Here is a 20,481-nt window from a genome sequence, read left to right on the forward strand (position 1 = left end):
TATATAAAAAAAAAAGAATAATTCCTTAAAACTTCAATCTTAAAAATACACATATTTAAAGTGTCCGTCCATCATAAATAAAAGCTATTTTATACCTTTTGATCCAATTCCTCTAATCAACTTCGCAGACATCACCATCCATCATACCCCATGCAATATAAAGCTTACCTTACTCTTTGGAGTACGACAAATGAAACATGAATCTAATCATCCAATATAACAGATTTATAACTAATCAAAACAATGTCCTAAAAAAAAAAGGAATAATTAGACATGCTTTTTTTAGTTGCATTCACATTCACATTCCAAGTAATATATGAAGTATTATCATATATAAATATTGTGGCATTGCACACATCATTTCATATCGCTTGCAAACAAGTCAATAACCACATAAAGCATATATATCATAAAACAAATGTTTCAATAATAATATGATTTTATACAATTTTTTTTTTTTAACCGACGCACACACCTATATGTGTTAGGCCTTAAAGAACTGAGCCATTAACCCAAGTAGACTGTACACATTTTTGATACATCATATGTTATTACACAATTATATAACTGTCAACATTTATGGGTGTCAAGAGGTTTTGCCTGTAAGCTGAATATGATTGCAGCTCGTCTAAGTATGTGCTTGGGAAATATGTACAGAATATTTCTGCTATATCTTATATGGTAGAACTGACAATAAGGCTGCATAAGAATAAATCACTGTAGTGGAGAAGTAACAATTCCTCTCTAGAATCCAAATCAGCTCAAATCTTATAAAAGTGTATCCATCAGATTGAATTCAGATTGTAAGCTCCATGATAATTTATTTGAACTTGTGATGTTTAAGGTGTAGTTATAGAAGTGTCCGTCGCCTGTGATGATGTAAACACTTGACCTGCGATGGTTGGCATAGAGGATCAATCATGGTTGCAACATGACTTAGAATGTAATGATGGAATTAGGGGCGAAATCAGCCTCTTTTTTTAGAGTTGACAAACTTATTACTTAAATTAATATTAAAAAAAGAGATGCATAATTCAAATCAGTCTTATATTTCACTAAGATCCATGATTTAAATGATGATTACAAATTTTTCAAACTGTTTTGCATTTGTTTATTGATACTGTTGTGTAAAAAACTTCAATGGGAAACGAGGAAATAGATTTTTTTCATTAGTATTGGGAAATAAACTTATAGAAGGGCTAAATTCATAAAATAGAAAAGCCTTAAAATATTAAAAGAAAATTTAATTTCAAGATGGGCGAAATGCCCACCGTGAACTGAAAGTCAGTTCGCCCTGGAATTTTAGTCACATTATACCTGCATGCAGCCAGAAAGGCTACATGAAGTTCATTAATGTGCTTATAAGCAATATGAATGCATGAAACGCCATGAAATTCCAACCGTGCACAATATCAGCTAAAGCATACCCTCGGAGGTTAAGATTGACACATTTCGATTAAAAAATTTAAATCTGCGTTTGCTCCAAATTGGATTCAGGAATATGATGGAAATAGACAGAAAAAGGTTGCAAATAATGTAGAATAATCATGAAACATCATTATGTGAAATAATTAACTTTGGAAAACGATAAAAAAAGTAAACTGTTCATAAATTACTAACCGTATGATAGAATTTGTGGAGGTGCTTTGAACCTTGTCTGTGTTTGATACCGTTACATAGCTGGAACACAAGAAATTTGATGTAAATAGCATAGCATCACTGAGCAATGACGAGGGGTATGGGAATTATTCAAGCATAGAAATTATGATTATTGTAAAAGTTTATAATGAAAACTAAAGAGAATCTTCAACGGTGGTTGATTATTAAGACTACAAGGTAAACAGTTCACTAAATAAGGCCATGTAATCCTCACTTTTATAGTATTCTGCAAGAAAAAACAATGAGAGGAGGAATAGAAAACTAGGGTAACATCCAAGATTAAAAAAAAAGTATTTAGAGTGCTTGCATGTAGATTTATTCAACTTCTTTAAGGAAGAAGTTCAGAGCACATGCAGTATGTAACCACATTTTCTGTTAGCTAGATAAACTCATAGTTTTGTATACAACTCTAATTTTTTACGAAGTATAAATCTTCATGTATCTTATTTTGAACCTTAGTAAATTATTTTACATATATTTAGTCATTAAAGTAGATACTTAACCCGACTGACAAATTTTGGTGTTCGCTTTGGTGATACTTGATTTCTCTTTTACAATTACCTTATTATTCATCATACTTTCATTAGAATAAGGGTACTCTCTTCCCCACAAAAATAACCTGTTGCAGGTCTCTCGCACTTACATCCGGTGCACTTTCGTGATTCTTGATTTCTCCTTTACAATTCTTTTTTTGAAGTACCTAATTAGTGCTATGTTGACTGTTACCATCACATTTTAAAATTTGAACTTATTTGCTACATGGCATAATTGCAGAAATCAAATTGAAATTAGGGTATCTAGGTGAAATAACTTTAGCTTGAAATTGATCCTACAACAACCTCATCTACTAACTTAAGCTAAGAAGATTTAATAATTAGCGATCTAAGGCATGTAATTCATAAATTTTGGCTCAAAAGAAATTTCTCTTCCCAATTTCAATCTTATCAAGTTGGATGTGTGATTCCTTTCAAGTGTCTTACAAGTGTGATTAACTAATTCTGGGAAAGTAACCCCCTGCAATAGCATGGGACTAATTTTCTTTAGTTGGCAGTTCCATTTCTTGTTTATTTTTTCTATATAATTTGTTATTGGCTAATTTATTGCTCCTAATATTAGGCAAAAAAAAGGACATTAAAAAAAGATTTAGAGAAAAGTAATTCAATTGTTCATTGTTTTTATTTGTTTTTAAACACTTGTTGAAATTCTTGGAAATTTACAATCATTCCATTATCAATTGAACTGAAGGACTATTATCATCTGTTTTCATTAAAGAAAGAGAGTTTTTTGATTGATTGATAACTTATTATTCATAAATCCTCAATTTTTCTTTGCATAAAAGCACATTACTTATCATTCAGTTGCAATACCTTAATCCTGAGTGAACCTGCATCAAGAAGAGGGTGTATAAAATATTTAGTATAACATATTCAACTTCACCTTTTGACTCCTGCAACAGAAACATTATGAAGAACATGGTGATAGGATGACTCTAAAGCATCATTGATTGGTTCAGGGATCATTGATCCAAGCAGTTTATTTGGCCTTCTGTTTCTGTAACCATGAAAAACAATACACAGTCCAATATTTACAAACCAGTTACTTTAACAGATAATAACGAAGAAAAGTTTACTTGAGACCAGTTATATTTTCTAAATTCATTCCAAACCTTAGCTCAATAATAGGCCCAAGAGAAAATGCATGCAAAGATCCAGATAAGTTTGTAGCCACAAGAACATCTGGCAAGTCCACGGATGGTCCAAATGATAATGAGTAGATGGTTGACGGATATGACCCTCTACGCAAGCTATATGACTACATTGTTAATAATAGCAAGGGTTAAGAGCCCCAAATTTTAACAAACTTCATAGTTATGCCTAGGGGTGTAACTGAGCCAAGCCGACTCATTAGTCTGCTCGGGCTTGGCACGATAAGTGACTCGTGAACTAAGCTTGACGAGCTAACAAGACAAACTCAAGCTAGTCCGACTCAACTCATTAGCTCGTGAGTTGACTCATTCAAGAAATTAAATAATATAAAATATATTAAACTTGAAGTCTTTATATTTAAATAATAAAATATTAAAAAATATTTTTTTTTTATATTTTATATCAAGTTATTTCTTATTATCTTTTTTTTTTTTCTATTTGTCATTTTATTATAACACTAGTTTGAGATAATATTATTTTCTCTCTTTCACAATAAACAAGCCGGTACGTGAGCCGGCTCAAACTTGTAGAATTAACATCGAGCTCGAATTCGATTAATTAATCAAGCTCAAGCTCAAGCTGATGGTGGTTCGAGCTCGACTTAACACAATTACACCCCTACTTGTGCCTAATTTGTATTCAATGAACAAAAACCTTCTATTCACCTTAGTTGCTTGTGACACTAGATGCACTCTGATTATTGTTCCCTGCTCGGAAGCAGTTGCCAGATACATGCCATTTAAAGAGAATGCAATTGCAGCTAAAGGGGAACGATGAGCATCAATCTGTGAAAAATATTGGACAAAATAAAAATAATGAAAACGAAATGAATGTGTAAAAGTTGATTCATATTCAAAATTTGAGTAAATTAGTTGCCGTATCCTGAATTTTAAGATATATAACTGCCAGATGAATAAACTTCAATCTGTAAGTAGAATGTTCCTCTATTCCACAGGTCATAATTGCATATCAAATGCTCCTTCGTTATTCACATAAAATTAGTAATTGCTTGTACTAAAGTCTATAATTTGTTCCATTTCCATTTACAAAAGACTTTGATTAGAGCACCTCAGGTAAATATTTCAAAATAGTGTCTCTCTATCTGTTATAGTGCTGCATTTGACATGATTTTGTATGAGGGTTGGCATAATGTTGCTCCACCATTAATGCCAGAAACTTAAGTGTAGTTTTAATGATGTCCTAAAAAGACCAACATGTAGTGGATTCTATAATTCAGGTACAAGCAACTCACCCTTATATTTTATACCTTTAAAAGCATGCAATTAGTCGTTTATGGTTACCTCACTCAAAAGCAATACAAATTATCTTCTAAAAAACCGATAGCATATCAGCGGGGAAAGTAACACTGAAAACGAGTTGATTGGCAGTATGAAGGCTGCCAAGGTTATATTTTGAAGTTTAAAAATATCTTTAAAATAATGATGAATTTATTGGAATTCATTATTAGCTTGAATGTAATTAGAAATCAGTTATTGGTTTGAAAGTCTACGAACAATTAAAGCCCTCAAACAAGATAATTAGATTTTCACAATCAAAATAAGTGAAAAAGGAATTATCATTCTCTTAAACATGTTTATATCTATGATAGATCTCAAAATAAGCACACGTCCTTCAAACTAATCTCACTTAACAGCTGTAGAAAGGAGAATCACAATCAACCCAGAAAATTTTAAATTGCTGCAACAACTACTATGAAAGAAGGGTTTAAACTTCTTTCATTGGAAGAATGTCCATAAAAAATGTTTTCGGCAAATAACTTCATTCCAACCTTAAAGTGCATCAAAAGGTCATACAATTTCATAAAAGAAACTTCATTTAGGCGTCCGTAACCATTCAATAGAAGTTCCTTCCTCAACCAACTTATTTTATGCAGGTTTTCTCCAAGAATCAACAATAATATTTTCCATAACGTGAATCAACAATAACCTTTTCCATAACGTACAATTTCTCTCAGTGATATGACTAACTTTCCGATGAAATTAAAATTAGTATCATTAATCAAAAGATAATTGTGAAATGGTAGAGATTATATTTTGTAGAAAAAAAGGTTACAAAATGCATCTATTACCTGGCAAAGAGATTGAAGCTCCAACGTATTGTATACTAGAGCAGATCCTTTGGTCGTGCTTGCAGGAAGAGCTAAATAACATGCTTCTGAATTTGGAGCAAATGCAGAGAGTCCTGCAATTGCACTGTTAGAACTATATAGGATTCAAAGAATCAAGACTGTTTCAGAACTGGAATTCTCAAAATAAATACATCATTCCTGATTATAAACTTGATTTAGTAGTCTAGCAGGCATAAAACAGCCTCTAAAATATACAGAACATTAAAATGCCAATATAACAAATTGTGAATAGAAATTTTAAAAATATACAACTGAATCTTTCGCAAGAGTCATGCTCAAAAAACTTCATTTGTTTGGTACTCCAATCCCATAAAATCACTACATCATTTATCTTGTCAATTGGATTGTCCATTGCAGTACTAATTTTGCACACTTGATATCAGCCCATAAAAAAACAAAAAATTAAATGTCTAACTCAACATCGACAATGTTCGCCTCGACATTGACAATATTTATGAGGCATCGCCTTAACTGTAATTTATGAGGCATCACCTCGACATCTACAATGTTCACCGTGCTCCACTGCATTGATTGTGAAATTCATTTGTTGATACCTTTGATTTTACAAACGCATTAGTGTGATTTATTACGTGCATAAACAAGATTTTGAATGACTCCCACTACGATCAACATCTTTGAGCTCATCTTATTAGTTGTTCCATTTATATTTGTTCTTATTATCACACTTATTTGTGTTGATTCATGTTCCTTATATTAAAGTCAACTCACTTCTCCCCTCTGTTTTTTTTTTTTTAATCTTTCACATTTTTTATCATTGGTTCAAAGTGAGATTATATTTAGACATTTAGATCAATGTGACCTTTTTTACATATTTTACATTTTCAATTATGTGTGTAACATCCATAATGCTCAACTTTCAAGCTAGAATTTAGCGTAGTCCATAAGAATTTTTTCATGACTTGGATTCTATCATTTCATTATGCCTTCATCAAAGTTCGTAACTAGTTGTTTTGAATAAATAGCTTGTTTCATACGAATTTTGTGTGGTTATAGTATTATTTTTCATGAATTGGATTCTGTCTTTTTGTTAGGCCTTCAACAAATCATGAACTTGATGGTAGTTTTGTTCAATCAATAATTGCATGAAGGTTCACCTCCAAATTCTAACCTAGAATATTCAATAAATATCTAAACAAAAGATACTACGAGGGGCGCCCATAAACAAGTGAAATTTAATGATAGTCATAGACAATAATAACCTAAAAGTATGGGTTCTACAAGTACTAAACACAATAGTGGATTGGAAAAAAAGCTAATGACAAATTAAAAAAACACATGTTTAGCAGTCAGTATGAACTAGCTAAACATTTGAGCTCATATTTAATGGTAGAATGTTCAAACTCCTTCGTGACAAAAAATCTATTCCTATTGAATGGATCTTGCTTAAAAAGATATATATGTAAATAACATATTAGTTATATAAATTTGCTCTATTTAAACAACAAAGAAGAAAGTTTGCGGGCTGATCCTCGGCTCTTTTCGATCATCTTAAGAACAGTCCTTATGATTAAAACATTTCACAGTAGAAGCATTTGATTGAATCAAAAGAAAGGATTAGCCCTTGATAACAATGGAAAGTCGCAATAAAGCTTTTCAAAAAAAAAATAGTAATAATAAAGAAGAAAAGTTAAATGTCATCCCAACCTTTACTGTTCGACACGGTATCAATTGTATCGAGGATAGCAAGGCTGTTAACATCATAAATATATGTCTTTTCCTGCAACACAACAATAAGTCTGCAGAGATGTGACTAAAAATGATTCAAGCAGCAGAAATTTTATATTATATTGAGCATTTATCAATACTGCATATCACAGTAAGTTTTAAAACTAAATGTGGATTAATATTTTTATTTTTTTGTTTTTTGGAACTTAAATTTGCTGCTCAACTAAAACTTCCTTACAATCGAATGAACTGTGAATATAAACCAAAACTGTATGCGTTACTGTCAAAAGCTTTGTTGAATATAAAATTACAAAATAGGTATGAAAACCATAAAATATGTATGCGAATGAAAATTAAGAAATACCTATGATTTAGATCCTAATTTGCATGAATCATACGAATAATTTCTAGCAAATCAAATTAAAAAAGAAAAACAATAATACAAACATACCTTTTCCTATTTATACGAACTGCTAGGATTGAGGTCAAAAAATTCAGTTCTCGGAGCGCACTGCCAGTGACAAAGTTGAAGAGACAAAGACGACGAGGAGATAATGATGGCTGTTTAAGAAAAGTTAAAATGATATTAATTTTATGCAGCTTAACAGATCTCCATAAGAATAGAATAAAGGGGGTGATAGGGATCAAAGAATAGTTGGCTTAATAAAGAGAAATGTACAAAGGGTCAGAATAGGAAAAGGGAGTGCTAAGATTATTTTGATATCATTATTATCAATAGCCTTATCCCAGCTACTTGATATCCGCCTAATAAAAGTTCATCCTTCAAATGTTCCTACTAAAGGGAAAAAATTTGGGTGCGATAGACGCACGTAGCGCTGCGTACGATATTGAGGTTATACCGGGGGTACAAGGGGGTTATATCCGCGGTATAACCCCTTATAACCTCCATGTAATCTTCTGTAACTTATCTGTAACCTACTAATAAATTTTTAATATGTGATAACAGAAGCGCGAAACTTATTTTAGGTTACAGGTAGGTTACATAAGGTTACAGGGATGTTACAAGGGGTTATACCGCGAATGTACCCCCCTTATACCCTCGGTATAACCCCAATATCGTACACAGCGCTGCGTACGTCTATCGCATGCAAATTTTTTCCCCACTAAAGGGCTGTCTAATAACGGATTTAAAATTTTGCCAAACAGCAAAACTGCACTTTTAAATCCTGGATTTCATAAATCCAGTTTCTTCATAGTTTTCTTCTTAGTTTTGACTTAAATCCTGGATTTGCTTAATCCTTCTGTGGACAGGATTTAGTAAATCTGGATTTGCAGGATTTATAAAGCAGCTAAATCTGTTACCAAACAGCTTCTAAGTGTTGGATGAAGAAGGGGCTGTGGGAAAAGATAGGCGAAGAAAAAGGAGGGAGAGAAATAAACCTGTTCCCCTGCTCCAACTATAGCAATAAGGCTTGTGCTGAACAGCATTTCAACAATGCTAAATGCTCCAATAACTGTCATAACACTTATATTTGAGAATGTTATTCTTATTCAAGAAAGAAACTAGAATTCCTTATAATAATAATAAAAATCAGAACTTCACATCGACAAATCAAGTGGCATTCAATCAGGCATTAATACAATAGAGAATTTGTGAATCCATACAGCACCATAATCAATGTAAAATCATTTTAAACTGTTCATTTTATGAGATAGAAAACAAAATCCTTACATTCATATTTATACACCTTATAAAATCATGAGAGAAAAAATAGGATAGCTAGCTATCCTACGAAATCAGCTCGTTCTCGAAGAGCAGGTATAAGGTTTGAAGAAAAAAAAATCATCTCACCGGCCATCAGTTTCATTTACTTGCACAAAAATCAAAGCTCTTACCAGTTATCAGATAAACCTAATTGCAGGATTGGCGAATCAAAATTCTCTTGAAGGTCTAACCCATTCGCAATTAAAAAAAAAACAAATAAATAATTGAGCCGCGTGGTTGTTGAATACTCGGCCTATTCATTCGATAAATTTAGTGAGCCTGCATCATAACTTCACCATTTTGATTCTAGTTCTGTTAAATTACAATTCTTCGCACAAACACCAATCTTTACCAAACAATTTATAAAAGCGAGAAAGAAGGAAGCAGAGGCTGAGGGAGCTCACCTCTCTCGTAGCGTAGTCTTCCGCTCCGCGCATCGAAAAGCCTGAACCCATTCTTTGTGCCAATCGCAAAACAACTGGAGATGCACGGAGAACTCAAATTAGTCAGCAAAATCATGCAAATGGTCAGTTACGAAGGGGGATACGAAGCCCCAACCCTAATTGGGAAAGCAACCTGTTATCTTGGTTGAAGGAAGCGCAGAGAATCGGGGTGGCGGAGGAGTTGGCCATCGGAGATTGAATGTCGAAAACTATGATTGCCGTAGTTATAAGGGAGGAGATTAGGGTCGATTTAAATAGGGAAATATGGGCGCTGTCTCCCTCCCTCCCCCCCCCCCCCCCTCTGTGCGCAATTACATGTAGAACATACGGACATACTCCGTATTTCGGGAAACTTGTTATTTATAACTCACCGCTCTGCCATTGTAAAAATTATTTCATACTACAACTCCGTACTATCTCTACCGCTCATCAGTAAAAAAAATATATTTTGGTGGTTCTCATTTTTTTAATTTTTTAAGAGCCTACCTGATCAAAAAATATATTTTGGTAGGCTCTTAAAAAATTAAAAAAATGAGAACCACCAAAATATATTTTTTGATCAGATCGACGGTAAAGATCAGACGGCATATACATTTTTGCATACGTCGTCCGTATAAAATAATTTTTAGTGTAATTGATTTTTCAAATTATCCCTCAAATATCAAAATTCATGGTAAAATTCAAAGCTCAATTTTTCATTTTTATGAAATTCTCAATTATTTGATCATAACACTCTTAAATGCATCGCTTCGATAGTTCAAAAAAATCACATAAAAATTAATTTATAAATATCAATATTTGGAGTTGACTGAAATTATCACTGTATAGATATATATTGGCAGTCATACTTATTATTTATATAAATTTTTAAAAAAAAAATATGTGAATAATTCAAAATAAAATCTTGTATTTTATTACCATTGATGACTTAAAAATCATTATAAAATTTTCAATTTATTTTACATTTTTTTATTAGAATATTGAATAACCATTTATTTGAAAATCAAATCAAATATTTTTTTTTCTCAATATAAGATACAAGAGAGTCATTAGGTCATCACTCATTTTTAAAATGAAAGCATATTATTAGTCATTTTTTAGAATAAATGTACACTATCAACTATTTTTAAAATAAATTATTATTTATCATCAAATATGAATTATCTTTCTCTCAAATTAGTATCAATCCCCAAATTATGAAAAGCTTTCATTGAACAATAATAATTTTGTAAATAACAAGCTAAAAAAATTATTTTTAAATGTAAGAAAATATAAAAGAATACTGATAATTTACCTAAAGTTGTCATTTCTTTGCTTATTCATACTCTCTTATTAAGAATATTTCGTGCTAACTCAACTTAAAAAAGTGAATGCATAAATATAAAAGTCACATAGATACATGAATGAGAAGGCTCTATATGAAGTTGAGCTAAAGATTTCTACGAGTGAAATGTCAAGAGAGAATGGAACCTTCAGACGAGATGGGGACAAGTTCGATGTTTGCACAGGGGAGTGGGAGGTTACAATGGATGATTCCAAGATCTTCATGGTGAAGGGTGGGACACGACGACTTCAATGTGCTAGAGATAGATAAAGCAAGGGGTGTAACATGCCTTGATAGCAAAGTCGAGCTATAGAAGCATTCAAAAATCTACTCGTGTTTTAGCTCAATTAGAACTCGTTTACGGTTCATTTAATTAAGTAATTGAATGAGCTTGAATTATTTTTTTAAATATTTAGAACAAACTCGACAAGGTGCTCTGTATTAAGACTCTATTGCCAGGGTTTTGAACATTTTTGGGGGCCTGACCTCAAAGACTTGCTGAGAGAATGCATTCTAAGGTTGTTTTGTTGTCTCAATATGCCCCCGTCAACGTCAATACATCGATGCCGACCCAACACTATTAAAATATTATGAGTCGTCTTCTCTTTTCAAGGCCTATGGAGCACTTTGGTCTTTAGGTGCTCGCCCTTCCTCTCTGGGGCACTACTCTCTTCCTCGATCAACTCACTCCCGATGATATCTAACAGGTGATCCTTCAACTTTTTCTTTCTGCTTTATTGTGAGTTGTACAGGATATTCTTGGTATTCTACATATTTGAGTTTGTTGTTTTGTTGTTCATTAGCTTGGTCGGTTGAGCTCGTTTGGCCTTGGGGGTCTGTAGGAATGGTTTGGTCTGCTAAGTTCAATTGGTTTTGTCGATCGGTTGAGCTTGATTAGGTTTGAGTTGGTTGATCTGGTTCGGTTAATCGAGTTAGTCTGGCTCTTGACCTTTGATAATAGATGGGGGAGATTCAAGACAACCACGATATGATTGGAGAAGCCGAGCGGCAAGATCTTCTCTCGGGTCTACTTCTTAGTGATTGTTTGCTTAAATGCCTCTTTATCTCCTTTTTGACTAAATGACTTAGAATAAGATCATTTGATCATCTTTAGTGGCTTGATGACATTGTTGGCTTTGGCTCGGGTATCTTCACTCAATTGGACAAGTGTGCCTCATAGTCTTTTGTTGGTAAACCCTCTTTCATTATACTCTTCTCCTCTGGCTATTAGATCTTCTCAGGATTAGCATGGCACATTTTCAATCTACATTATACTTCCACTCTATTCTTTATTACTATTTGTTTTTTGTTTTTTATTTTTTTGCTAAATTGGATGAAATTCTATAACTCGTTGTTATGTTATATTACCAGAGAATTCTCAATTTAAAAAGGGAATTGTTTTGGATTTATAACATGATCTTGAAGAATCATTTTGAATACTTCTCTGGACAATTCAATACTGCATTGTTCTGAACGATTGGCACGAAAGTGCACCTTCTTTTCGATTATAGTACACATTTTTGTTAAGCCTAATTCGGCGAAAGATAACAATCTTCTTAGGAATCGAGAAAGCTATAAAACTAATAAATTCTGCAGCGGAGCCCACTCTCACTCCCTTTCTATTGAAACAAGAACCGAGCTCCATTCTTTTTTCACTCCTCCCTTCCTACTCAAAGTAAAACTCATTTAAAAGGAGACAGCTTCTTCCAAGATACTGAATGTTTTTTAATTATAGACTAAATTAATATTACAAATTTAGATTTATTCATATTTTACCTTTTTTAAAAAGTTAATAATCTTTAATCAGGGAAAAAAAATCACTAAATATTTGGCACCCAATTCTTTTGAATTTATATACATCAAACCTAAACTTTCATATTTACACACATATTGTGCACTATATGTAAATTTCTCATTTAAAACCCACGAATACATTCATTGTGAAGAAAAAAAATCAAAATTAAGACATTTATGTGGAGTTAACATAATAAATGCAATAGAAATTAAACATAAGCCAACATTTAAAAACTATCCTAAAAAACCCATGTCAACATTATCCAAAACCAAATCGTTCCATCCTATAACATAGATGCAAAAGTAAATATATGACAATGTTTTATAGACCTTTGCCCAATTTCTAAAACCTATTCCTTACATAATTGTCCAAAATTAAAAGAAAAAAAAAAAGAAGCAAACACACCAATTCTCCCTTCAATCTATATGCTCAAACCCCTCTACTTAAACCTATAAATATAAAATTTATATCTTCAATCTAAAGATTCCTCACTACCTTGGACCTGATAACTCCATCTCATCAACATCATCCACAGACGTAACATCAATATCTCCATAGTTATCTTCTCCATCCACCACAAACAGCATGCAGTTACTCAAGCCTTGAACGCCATGCTTTGCATCAGGATCCTGCTTCTGCCTGTTGGAAGCCTCCCATTTTTCCGCTAGCCCGTCGCCTTCGAGCATTCTCAGAACTTCCGACATCTTCGGCCGCTGGCCAGGGAGGTGTTGGGTGCACAGCAAGGCCACCTGAACCAGCTCCATCGCCTCGACCCGATGGAAGCTGTTGCCGAGGTCTCTGTCAAGAAGCAAGTCCAGCCTTCTCTCCTGTTGGACCTTCCTCACCTGCGGAATAAATGAAACAATTTTTCCTCCATGAATATAAAAATCAATATTTTGAAGGGGCTTTTAGGGCTGTCTTGGAAACAACTTTATGGTCCAATATTGGCAGAATTAAAGTAGAATGTTGTCATACGATCGCGAACAATAACAAGCCTTCATCCCACTAAGTGGGGTTGGATACATGAATCCTTTTTCTCCATTGCATCACATTGAGTGTTATATTTTCAGTTAATTCTAATAAATTAAGATCATTTTTTATATAATATGCTCAATTCTTTTTAAGTCTACGTCTGCCTTTTTAACATAAGTCGAATCTGAACATCTACATTTAATGTGACCAAACCATCTAAGACAAGTCTTTCTAACCTTCTCTACCACTGGAGCTACATTAATCCTATCACATATATATTCATTTCTTATTAACTCTAAAGTCTCAAACTACTCATCCATCTAAGCATTCTCATCTCAAAAACACTTTGTTATATGCTTCTCTTTTAAAGGCCAGCATTCTGCATCATAGAGTATTGCAGGTCTCACCATCATTTATAAAATTTTGCTTTCAATCTAAGAGATACTCTTCTATCACACAATAGACTTGATGTATTCCTCCACTTCAACCAACCAACTTAAATTCTACTAATAACATCCTCATCTATATCACAATCACTTTGAACAAAAGATCTCCATATATTTAAAATGTTCATTTTGGACAAAATAAATTTTGGGATGTGATAAATTCGAATTTCACTGTTAATTCCAGAATTAGTAAATCCTGCTAATCAGTGAATTTAACTTCGTGCATTTCGGATTTGAGGCAAAGCTCGATAACAGGCGTGAAATACCAAACAGTTCAATGGATTTACAAGATATGCTAAATCTGTTATAAATCCAATAAAACTGTTTGCCTGTAAATCTAGAAAATCGCAGCTTTGCGGCATCCTGGAATTTAACTGTTCAAAATGACTGTCTAGCAGAATTCCGCTTAAATCCGCTGTAAATCCAAACTTAACGCCGTTGCAAAACAGCCCCTTTGAGTTTCACCATTGATCCATGCATTAAATTTCATTTTTTTTTTTTTTTGTGAATTTTTTTTTTTTCATGTAATATGATGCTGCAAGCAACCAAATAAATTTAATGACCATAACAGAAACACTTTCATACCCAATCGAGGAGAGAGGCCTTCTGCGGTGGAGAAGAACGGCCCGCGAAGTCCAGTGACCGCCGGCCGGAGATGAGATCCAGTAGTAGAATACCGAATCCGAAGACATCAGTTTTGTCGGAGGACTGTCCCGTCGAGAGATACTCCGGCGCAATATGGCCGACGGTACCGCGGACGGCGGTGGTGACGTGAGAATCCGAATGGTCGAGCAATTTAGCGAGACCGAAGTCCCCGACGACAGCGTCGTCTAGGAGGACGTTGGCCGCCTTCACGTCGCGGTGAATGATCTTTGGATCGCATTGCTCGTGAAGATACGTGAGGCCTCGAGCGGCTCCGACGGCGATGCGCTTTCTTGCCGTCCAGTCTAGTGGAGGCTTGCCTGCAAATAGTTTAGGGTTGGCAACGGGGGACGATGACTACACGGTTAATTAAAAGCATATTTTAAAAAACGTGATTTTTTAGCTGAAAGAGAGGAAATTATAGAAATTTGTGGTGTTGCCATAATTCCACTAGAAATTACATAAAGGCAATTTTCTCATAACTAATGAGATAAATAAAAGGGGTTTTTATATATTGAATTCTCCAAACTCTGTAATCTATAGATAAAGGCACCCAAACATTTGATTTACTCCTCACGGTCTCCGTCTGTCTCTCGATAGAATGGTGTTAGAAGAAAGGTACCGCACTGCTGCTCCAAGAGTCAAATGCATTCTTCTCATCTTCTCCATCCTTGGATTGCTATAATCCCAATACCCGATCTTATCAGCGATATAAAGCTTCGATCCTTTGACGCAATCACACAATCCTTCTTCAGCAGCCCCGCTCAAAAGCTAGAAGGAGACAATGTTAGTGCCATTAAGCTTTTGTTGTTCGAAACATGCAAGTAACCCTGCTTCTCATTCATCGTCGACTCCTAGTTCAAATTCACCAATTCCGTCGCCTTCGTTTCTTCTCCTTGACATTTGTTGTTCAGTTTGTTTATGCTTTCCAAAATGACAAGCTCCGAGCTTTCCGAATCCATTGAGTCACCAGCCTCCCTTAGCAATTCAATAACAGCTTCTTCAGCTGGCTCTTAATCTTCATTGCCTCTCAATCCTTCAAGAATCCCTCAATCATCTCTAAAAGAGATTCAGAAATCTTGATCAAGCTCGATACTCTGGTCTGACCAGTGGGCCGGTTGAGCACGCTCTACCAGTGTTCAATTCGATCCACGAGAACAAAAGGCATTCAACTCTTGGAGCTAGCACCTTCCAATTGAGAGACAGTCGGAGTTCAAGGAGAGTAAATTAAAGGTTTGAGAACTTGTAAATTATAGAATTTGGGGACCTCTATATCTAAAAATGCCTAAATAAAAATATGGTGGAAAATTATTGTGTTCTCTAAATTTAACTAATTTTAAGAAACACATTACTGAATCAGGATTCAACAATACTAAAATTCATGCTTAATTTAACTTATTTTAAGAAACGCATTAATAATATAAAAATGAAAGATGATTGCGTAAATATTATTAAAATATTAAAAAAAATACTTTTTAACGGATAAATTACGACAAAAGCCACGTAGGTCGTGTAAGAACAAAATAGCAATCCCACTCCACCGATCTGAAACTGTCAAGCTACGGTGTGCCCCACACCACACCCGCGTGACAATTTTTTAGTATTTATCCTTAGGCTACACCGCAGGAACACATGGCGTACCTCGAAGTCTAACGGCGACGGAGCCGTTCGACATGAAAGGATAAACGAGGAGCCGCTCGCCGGCGGCGGCGCAATATCCAATGAGGCGGAGCAGATTACGGTGAACGGCAAGGCTTATCATTTCTACCTCCGTTTTGAACTGCGCCTCACCGGCGGCACCACCGCCGTCTCTCAGCCGCTTGACCGCGACCAACGTGCCGTCATCGAGGCGTCCGCGGTACACGTTACCGAATCCCCCTTTACCGAGTATGTTCTTTGCGCTGAAGTTATCGGTCGCCGCCTGGAGCTCCCGTAGCCTGAACCGCCGTAAGTTACCGATTCCGGCCACCACCGCCGCCTCGGCAGCAGCGTTCTGTTCCATCTCTGTGCAGTATGGAAATTGAAGTTGACGTAAAAGGATGAGTAAGTTGTTATGTTAATAAATAAAAAATGTTTCAAAGAAAAAAAAAACAGCATTTACATACATAACACACAATTCTGGAAATATGATACATGAAAAATTAATTAATGTTTCTATTATTATTATTATATATATTATAGAACATGCTGTCAACCCACCATTGAGAGTGAAGAGGTAACGCCGCCGGAGCCGCCTCCGCCTCCAGAACAAAAGGGCAAAGAAAAAAAGTAGGAGAGCGACGGCAGCACCAACGCCGGAGCCAACAACGATAGCGAGCTTCTCTGTCTTCAGTTCTCCTTCAACAAAAAAAAAACAAAATTCCATTTTTAAAACGAGAACTTACAATCTTCCTCGAGATTCTATCCGCAAAAAGGACAGAAGATCAACAAGAAAATAGAAATTACTGCGGTTTGATTCGAGAAGGAATGGAAGAGAAACAGGCGCCATCGTCCCATAGCAATCCGCCGCCAAATGGCCGCCGCCGCATATCAGAGGATTACCGACCACACTATGAAATAGAGAAACAAGTATTAGAAGATGATGTAACCTCGACGTAATGATCAGAAATGGAGGAAATCTCACTTGAATGTTCTCGCGGGGGAAGAAGGAACTGGGCCGCTTAGATTGTTGTAAGAGAAATCCCTGCAAGGAAAGCGGCGGATGTCATCTTCTACAATAGAACAGAGAGGCGCATAAGTGAGGCAGGAGTGAAAATTGTACAGGAATGATAGTTGAGGGAGTTTTGAGAGAGATGAAGGAAAAGCGCCAGTCAAGCTGTTGTTGTTGAGTCTCCTGCGGGATCAGCAGAGAAAGAAGAAGAGAGAGAATTAAAGAGCTTTTAATCTCTGATTAAAGCAGAAGAAAGCCCAAAATTGCAGTTATATGTTGTCTCCTGGCTTTTTAGGTTTCCGAGGATTAAAGTAAACGTCAATGATGGAAGATCACTCACAGATAGCGAAGGCTTGTAAGGCGACCGAATGAATCTGGTATGATGCCGGAGAAGTGGTTGCTCGAGAGGTCCATGGTCTGAAGCTTCGGAAGATGGCCTATCGCTGATGGGATCTCCCCTGTTATATTGTTGTTCTGCAACAATCTACATTACACGGATGGAAATATAAGCTCAAATGGCAGAAAACGCCAATCTGATTGTAGAAAATTGGAGACGAATTCTCACATTTGCTGCAGGTTAGTGAGGTTTCCAATGGCCGGAGACAGAGTTCCTGAAAGGCTCTGGCTTGGCGCTCCTCTGCAATTTGTAGACATTTTAGCGAGGAGACGAAGGAATATGGAGGGGAAATCAGAGAAGATAGAGTGAGAGAGAGAGAATTTACAGGCCAATGACGCGGTTCTCTGAAGAGCAAGTGATCATAGACCAGCTGCAGGGATCGACAGAGGTTTCATCCCATTTGCTTAATGTCCCATAGGGGTCATTGAGGAGATTTCTCATGGCAATAAGTGCTTGCACTGGAGACACAAAAAACAAAGAACAAAGAACAAAATCCTGTAAAAGAGAAATTAGGAATGGTGTTGAAGCAGGACTTCAGTATCAAAAGAAAGAATCGCCACCTTCCATATTAAGAGGCTCAGCGGAGAGGGAGAGCGTGGGGCAGGAGAGGAGGAAGAAGAAGAAGACAAGAAGTCTGGTAGGGTTACGAGAAGAAGCCATCGTGCTAACAGTTGCAAGGGTTCCAAGACTGAAGCTTTTGTTATATTGGAGGCAAAAGAAACCAAACTGAAGCAAGGGGTGGAGAGAGAGAAGGAAAAGCAATGATGGCAGATGGAGATTTCGCCATGGCATGCATGGCAGCATGGGAACGGCCGTGATGATGGCGATGGGGTTTATGGAGGATGTTGATGATGCATGGCATTGTACAGAGGAATTCGAAATCAAGGAACTGATTCTGGTGTCAGGTCCCTCAGAATTCGAGACAGGGTGGGGAGGAAGTGGAGAGAGAAAGAGTGAAAGTCGGAGAGAGGGAGAGAGAGAGAGAGAGAGGTTGGTGAGAGAAGAAAGTACTCACTGAAGAGGCGTGCCCACACTCACGCCATTGGCTTGGGCAGGAATGGGGGAGAGAAAGCAGAGAGAGTGGTGGGGAAAAAAAGATGGGGAAAACAAAAGAGAGAGAAAAAGAGAAAGGATATATTCTAGGTTGGCTGGGCAAAGAGGCTTAGTAAAGAAAGGGCTATAAATATATCTAATTTAAAGCTAAATTATAGATTATTGATTCCTATAATTTTTTGAGATATTTACATATATGATGCACAAAGCTTTTGTGATGATTATTGTATCATCAGATCAAAAAAATAATCTTTAAGGGTCTATTTTACATAGTTTAGTGACTGCTTTATGTTTTAGATTACTAACATAATTTTATTTTGAAAATTATTTTCATATTTGTTTTTTAAATTTTTTTGTGATTGAAAATTATTATTTTTAACCTGATACGTTAAATATTCATCATTGTGGTCGACACAGTACCACCACCGTCAAGATGTCTCTATTGTCGGAACACAGTTGCTCAATCACCACCTTCGACATCGTTGGGCCACAAATGTCTAATTGTCATTGCTATCGAATCACAACTGCCCGGGTGCCACTATCATCACTATTAGACTTTCACAATTGAACATCAACCATTGTTGGACTACTTTCTCACATCCAAAATGTGACATTTAGGTGTTGTAAATCTATGTATGAAAATGTGAATTTCACTTATAAGAAAGCTGATGGTAGTGAAGTGTTGGACATTAAAGATTTGGGTGTTATGTATGTCAATATTACAGCCTAAGTGTTGGAAATTTAAATATGTAAGAATTAAGTGCCATTTAAATAAATGCCCCCTATAACCTGTTAAATAAAAAGCAACTTACGATTCATTCATTTTCTTATAGAATAATATCAGTTAATCATTATGTCTGTTAAAGCTTCATTATAATATTCAATATCACCAAGATATTCTAAAGATTTTTTTTTTTTTTTTGGCTGAAGTTATTTTAAAATATAAAATAAAAAAGATGCACTAAATTTTAATTTGTTATAGTTATTTAGTTTAATGTTAAATAAATATAAAAAATTATTAACCTTATTTAATTTGTGAGAATATTGATGAGCATGACCAAAGAATATATAACATCTAAATGAACTAGCATAGATGATAAAAAGTGATTTTAACCATCATTCATAGAGACATTAAGTTAAAATGAGCACTGTAGACTTTAAGTCATTTAACTCATTTTGAAGCATGTCCTTATAATATTACTAAAACCATAACTCCAAAATCATTTTATAAATGTGAGTTCATTATAACTTATTAGATAGTTTAAAAAATCATTTCTCTAACTCTTGAATATATTTCTACTTTGATTATTACAGCTTTTGAATATTGAATTGTACTTTGGAAATACATGCCTCGAGAGTTAGAGACGGGAGAAGGAGTTGAGACAGAGGAAAAATGCCAGGGAATTAACAATCGAGAAGGCGGGGAAAATGTCCTCAGACCTTGGGTTTTTTTGTTCATCCTCGAGCCTTCTATTTATAGGAGGCCTTTATGTACAATTACAGAAGGAAGAGATCGATTATGGTAATACCCTCAATTACCAAAAGAAGAGAGCAATCATACAAAGAGCTTTCAATGCAATAATACGAGTGTAAGAGGTGGAGAAAAATACCTCAACCGACCTAAGTCTTTTTAAGCTAAACAGACGGGGCAACCCTCTACCTCCGCCGAAGAATGTCAGGATGATTTTAGCCATGTGGATTTCATTCGCTCACACTAGTCCATTTGCGGATTCCTCTGTCGAGGCCTTCCCTTGTCGCTGTGGGTGCGTTCCAAAGGCGGCAAACTCTTCAATTTTCCAGTCCCTGTTGACCTCACTTTTGGTTGAGGTCTAG

General features: G+C 35.3%; 2 protein-coding genes across 3 annotated transcripts; both read right to left on the minus strand.

The window, feature by feature from the left end:
• Positions 1-407: 407 nt before the first annotated feature.
• Positions 408-9,630, minus strand: LOC110021596 (autophagy-related protein 18b). The gene is made up of 11 exons (XM_020720162.1): positions 9,503-9,630; positions 9,331-9,404; positions 8,602-8,675; positions 7,652-7,761; positions 7,180-7,271; positions 5,455-5,567; positions 4,031-4,150; positions 3,326-3,471; positions 3,097-3,210; positions 1,621-1,680; positions 408-892 (listed from the first exon to the last, which is right to left on the minus strand). The coding sequence occupies exons 1-11, from the start codon at positions 9,556-9,558 to the stop codon at positions 769-771; spliced, it is 1,083 nt and encodes a 360-aa protein (XP_020575821.1). The 5' UTR covers positions 9,559-9,630; the 3' UTR covers positions 408-768.
• Positions 9,631-12,907: 3,277 nt separating this feature from the next.
• On the minus strand, positions 12,908-18,426 carry LOC110021585 (probable LRR receptor-like serine/threonine-protein kinase At2g23950; the record flags this gene model as incomplete). 2 transcript variants are annotated; one of them, XM_020720152.1, is given in 11 exon segments in its annotated part: positions 12,908-13,333; positions 14,492-14,868; positions 16,190-16,552; positions 16,748-16,882; positions 16,994-17,097; positions 17,172-17,231; positions 17,310-17,381; positions 17,539-17,682; positions 17,764-17,835; positions 17,921-18,053; positions 18,156-18,426. In XM_020720152.1, coding segments are annotated over 11 exon segments (2,085 nt in total), but the record flags the coding sequence as incomplete, so codon positions are not given.
• Between the last annotated feature and the right edge of the window lie 2,055 nt (positions 18,427-20,481).

Source organism: Phalaenopsis equestris, unplaced genomic scaffold, assembly GCF_001263595.1.
Source record: "Phalaenopsis equestris unplaced genomic scaffold, ASM126359v1 Scaffold000002, whole genome shotgun sequence".
Classification (NCBI taxonomy): Eukaryota; Viridiplantae; Streptophyta; class Magnoliopsida; order Asparagales; family Orchidaceae; genus Phalaenopsis; species Phalaenopsis equestris.

Bases quoted from the DNA above. Each gene is read 5' to 3' on its own strand.
- LOC110021596 (XM_020720162.1), bottom strand. From the start codon at position 9,558: ATGGCCAACTCCTCCGCCACCCCGATTCTCTGCGCTTCCTTCAACCAA. The intron at 8,676-9,330 runs GTGAGCTCCCTC...GTGTTATGACAG, and splicing joins AAGACTACGCTACGAGAGAG to TTATTGGAGCATTTAGCATT. The intron at 893-1,620 runs GTTAGTAATTTA...CAACCATCGCAG, and splicing joins TCCACAAATTCTATCATACG to GTCAAGTGTTTACATCATCA.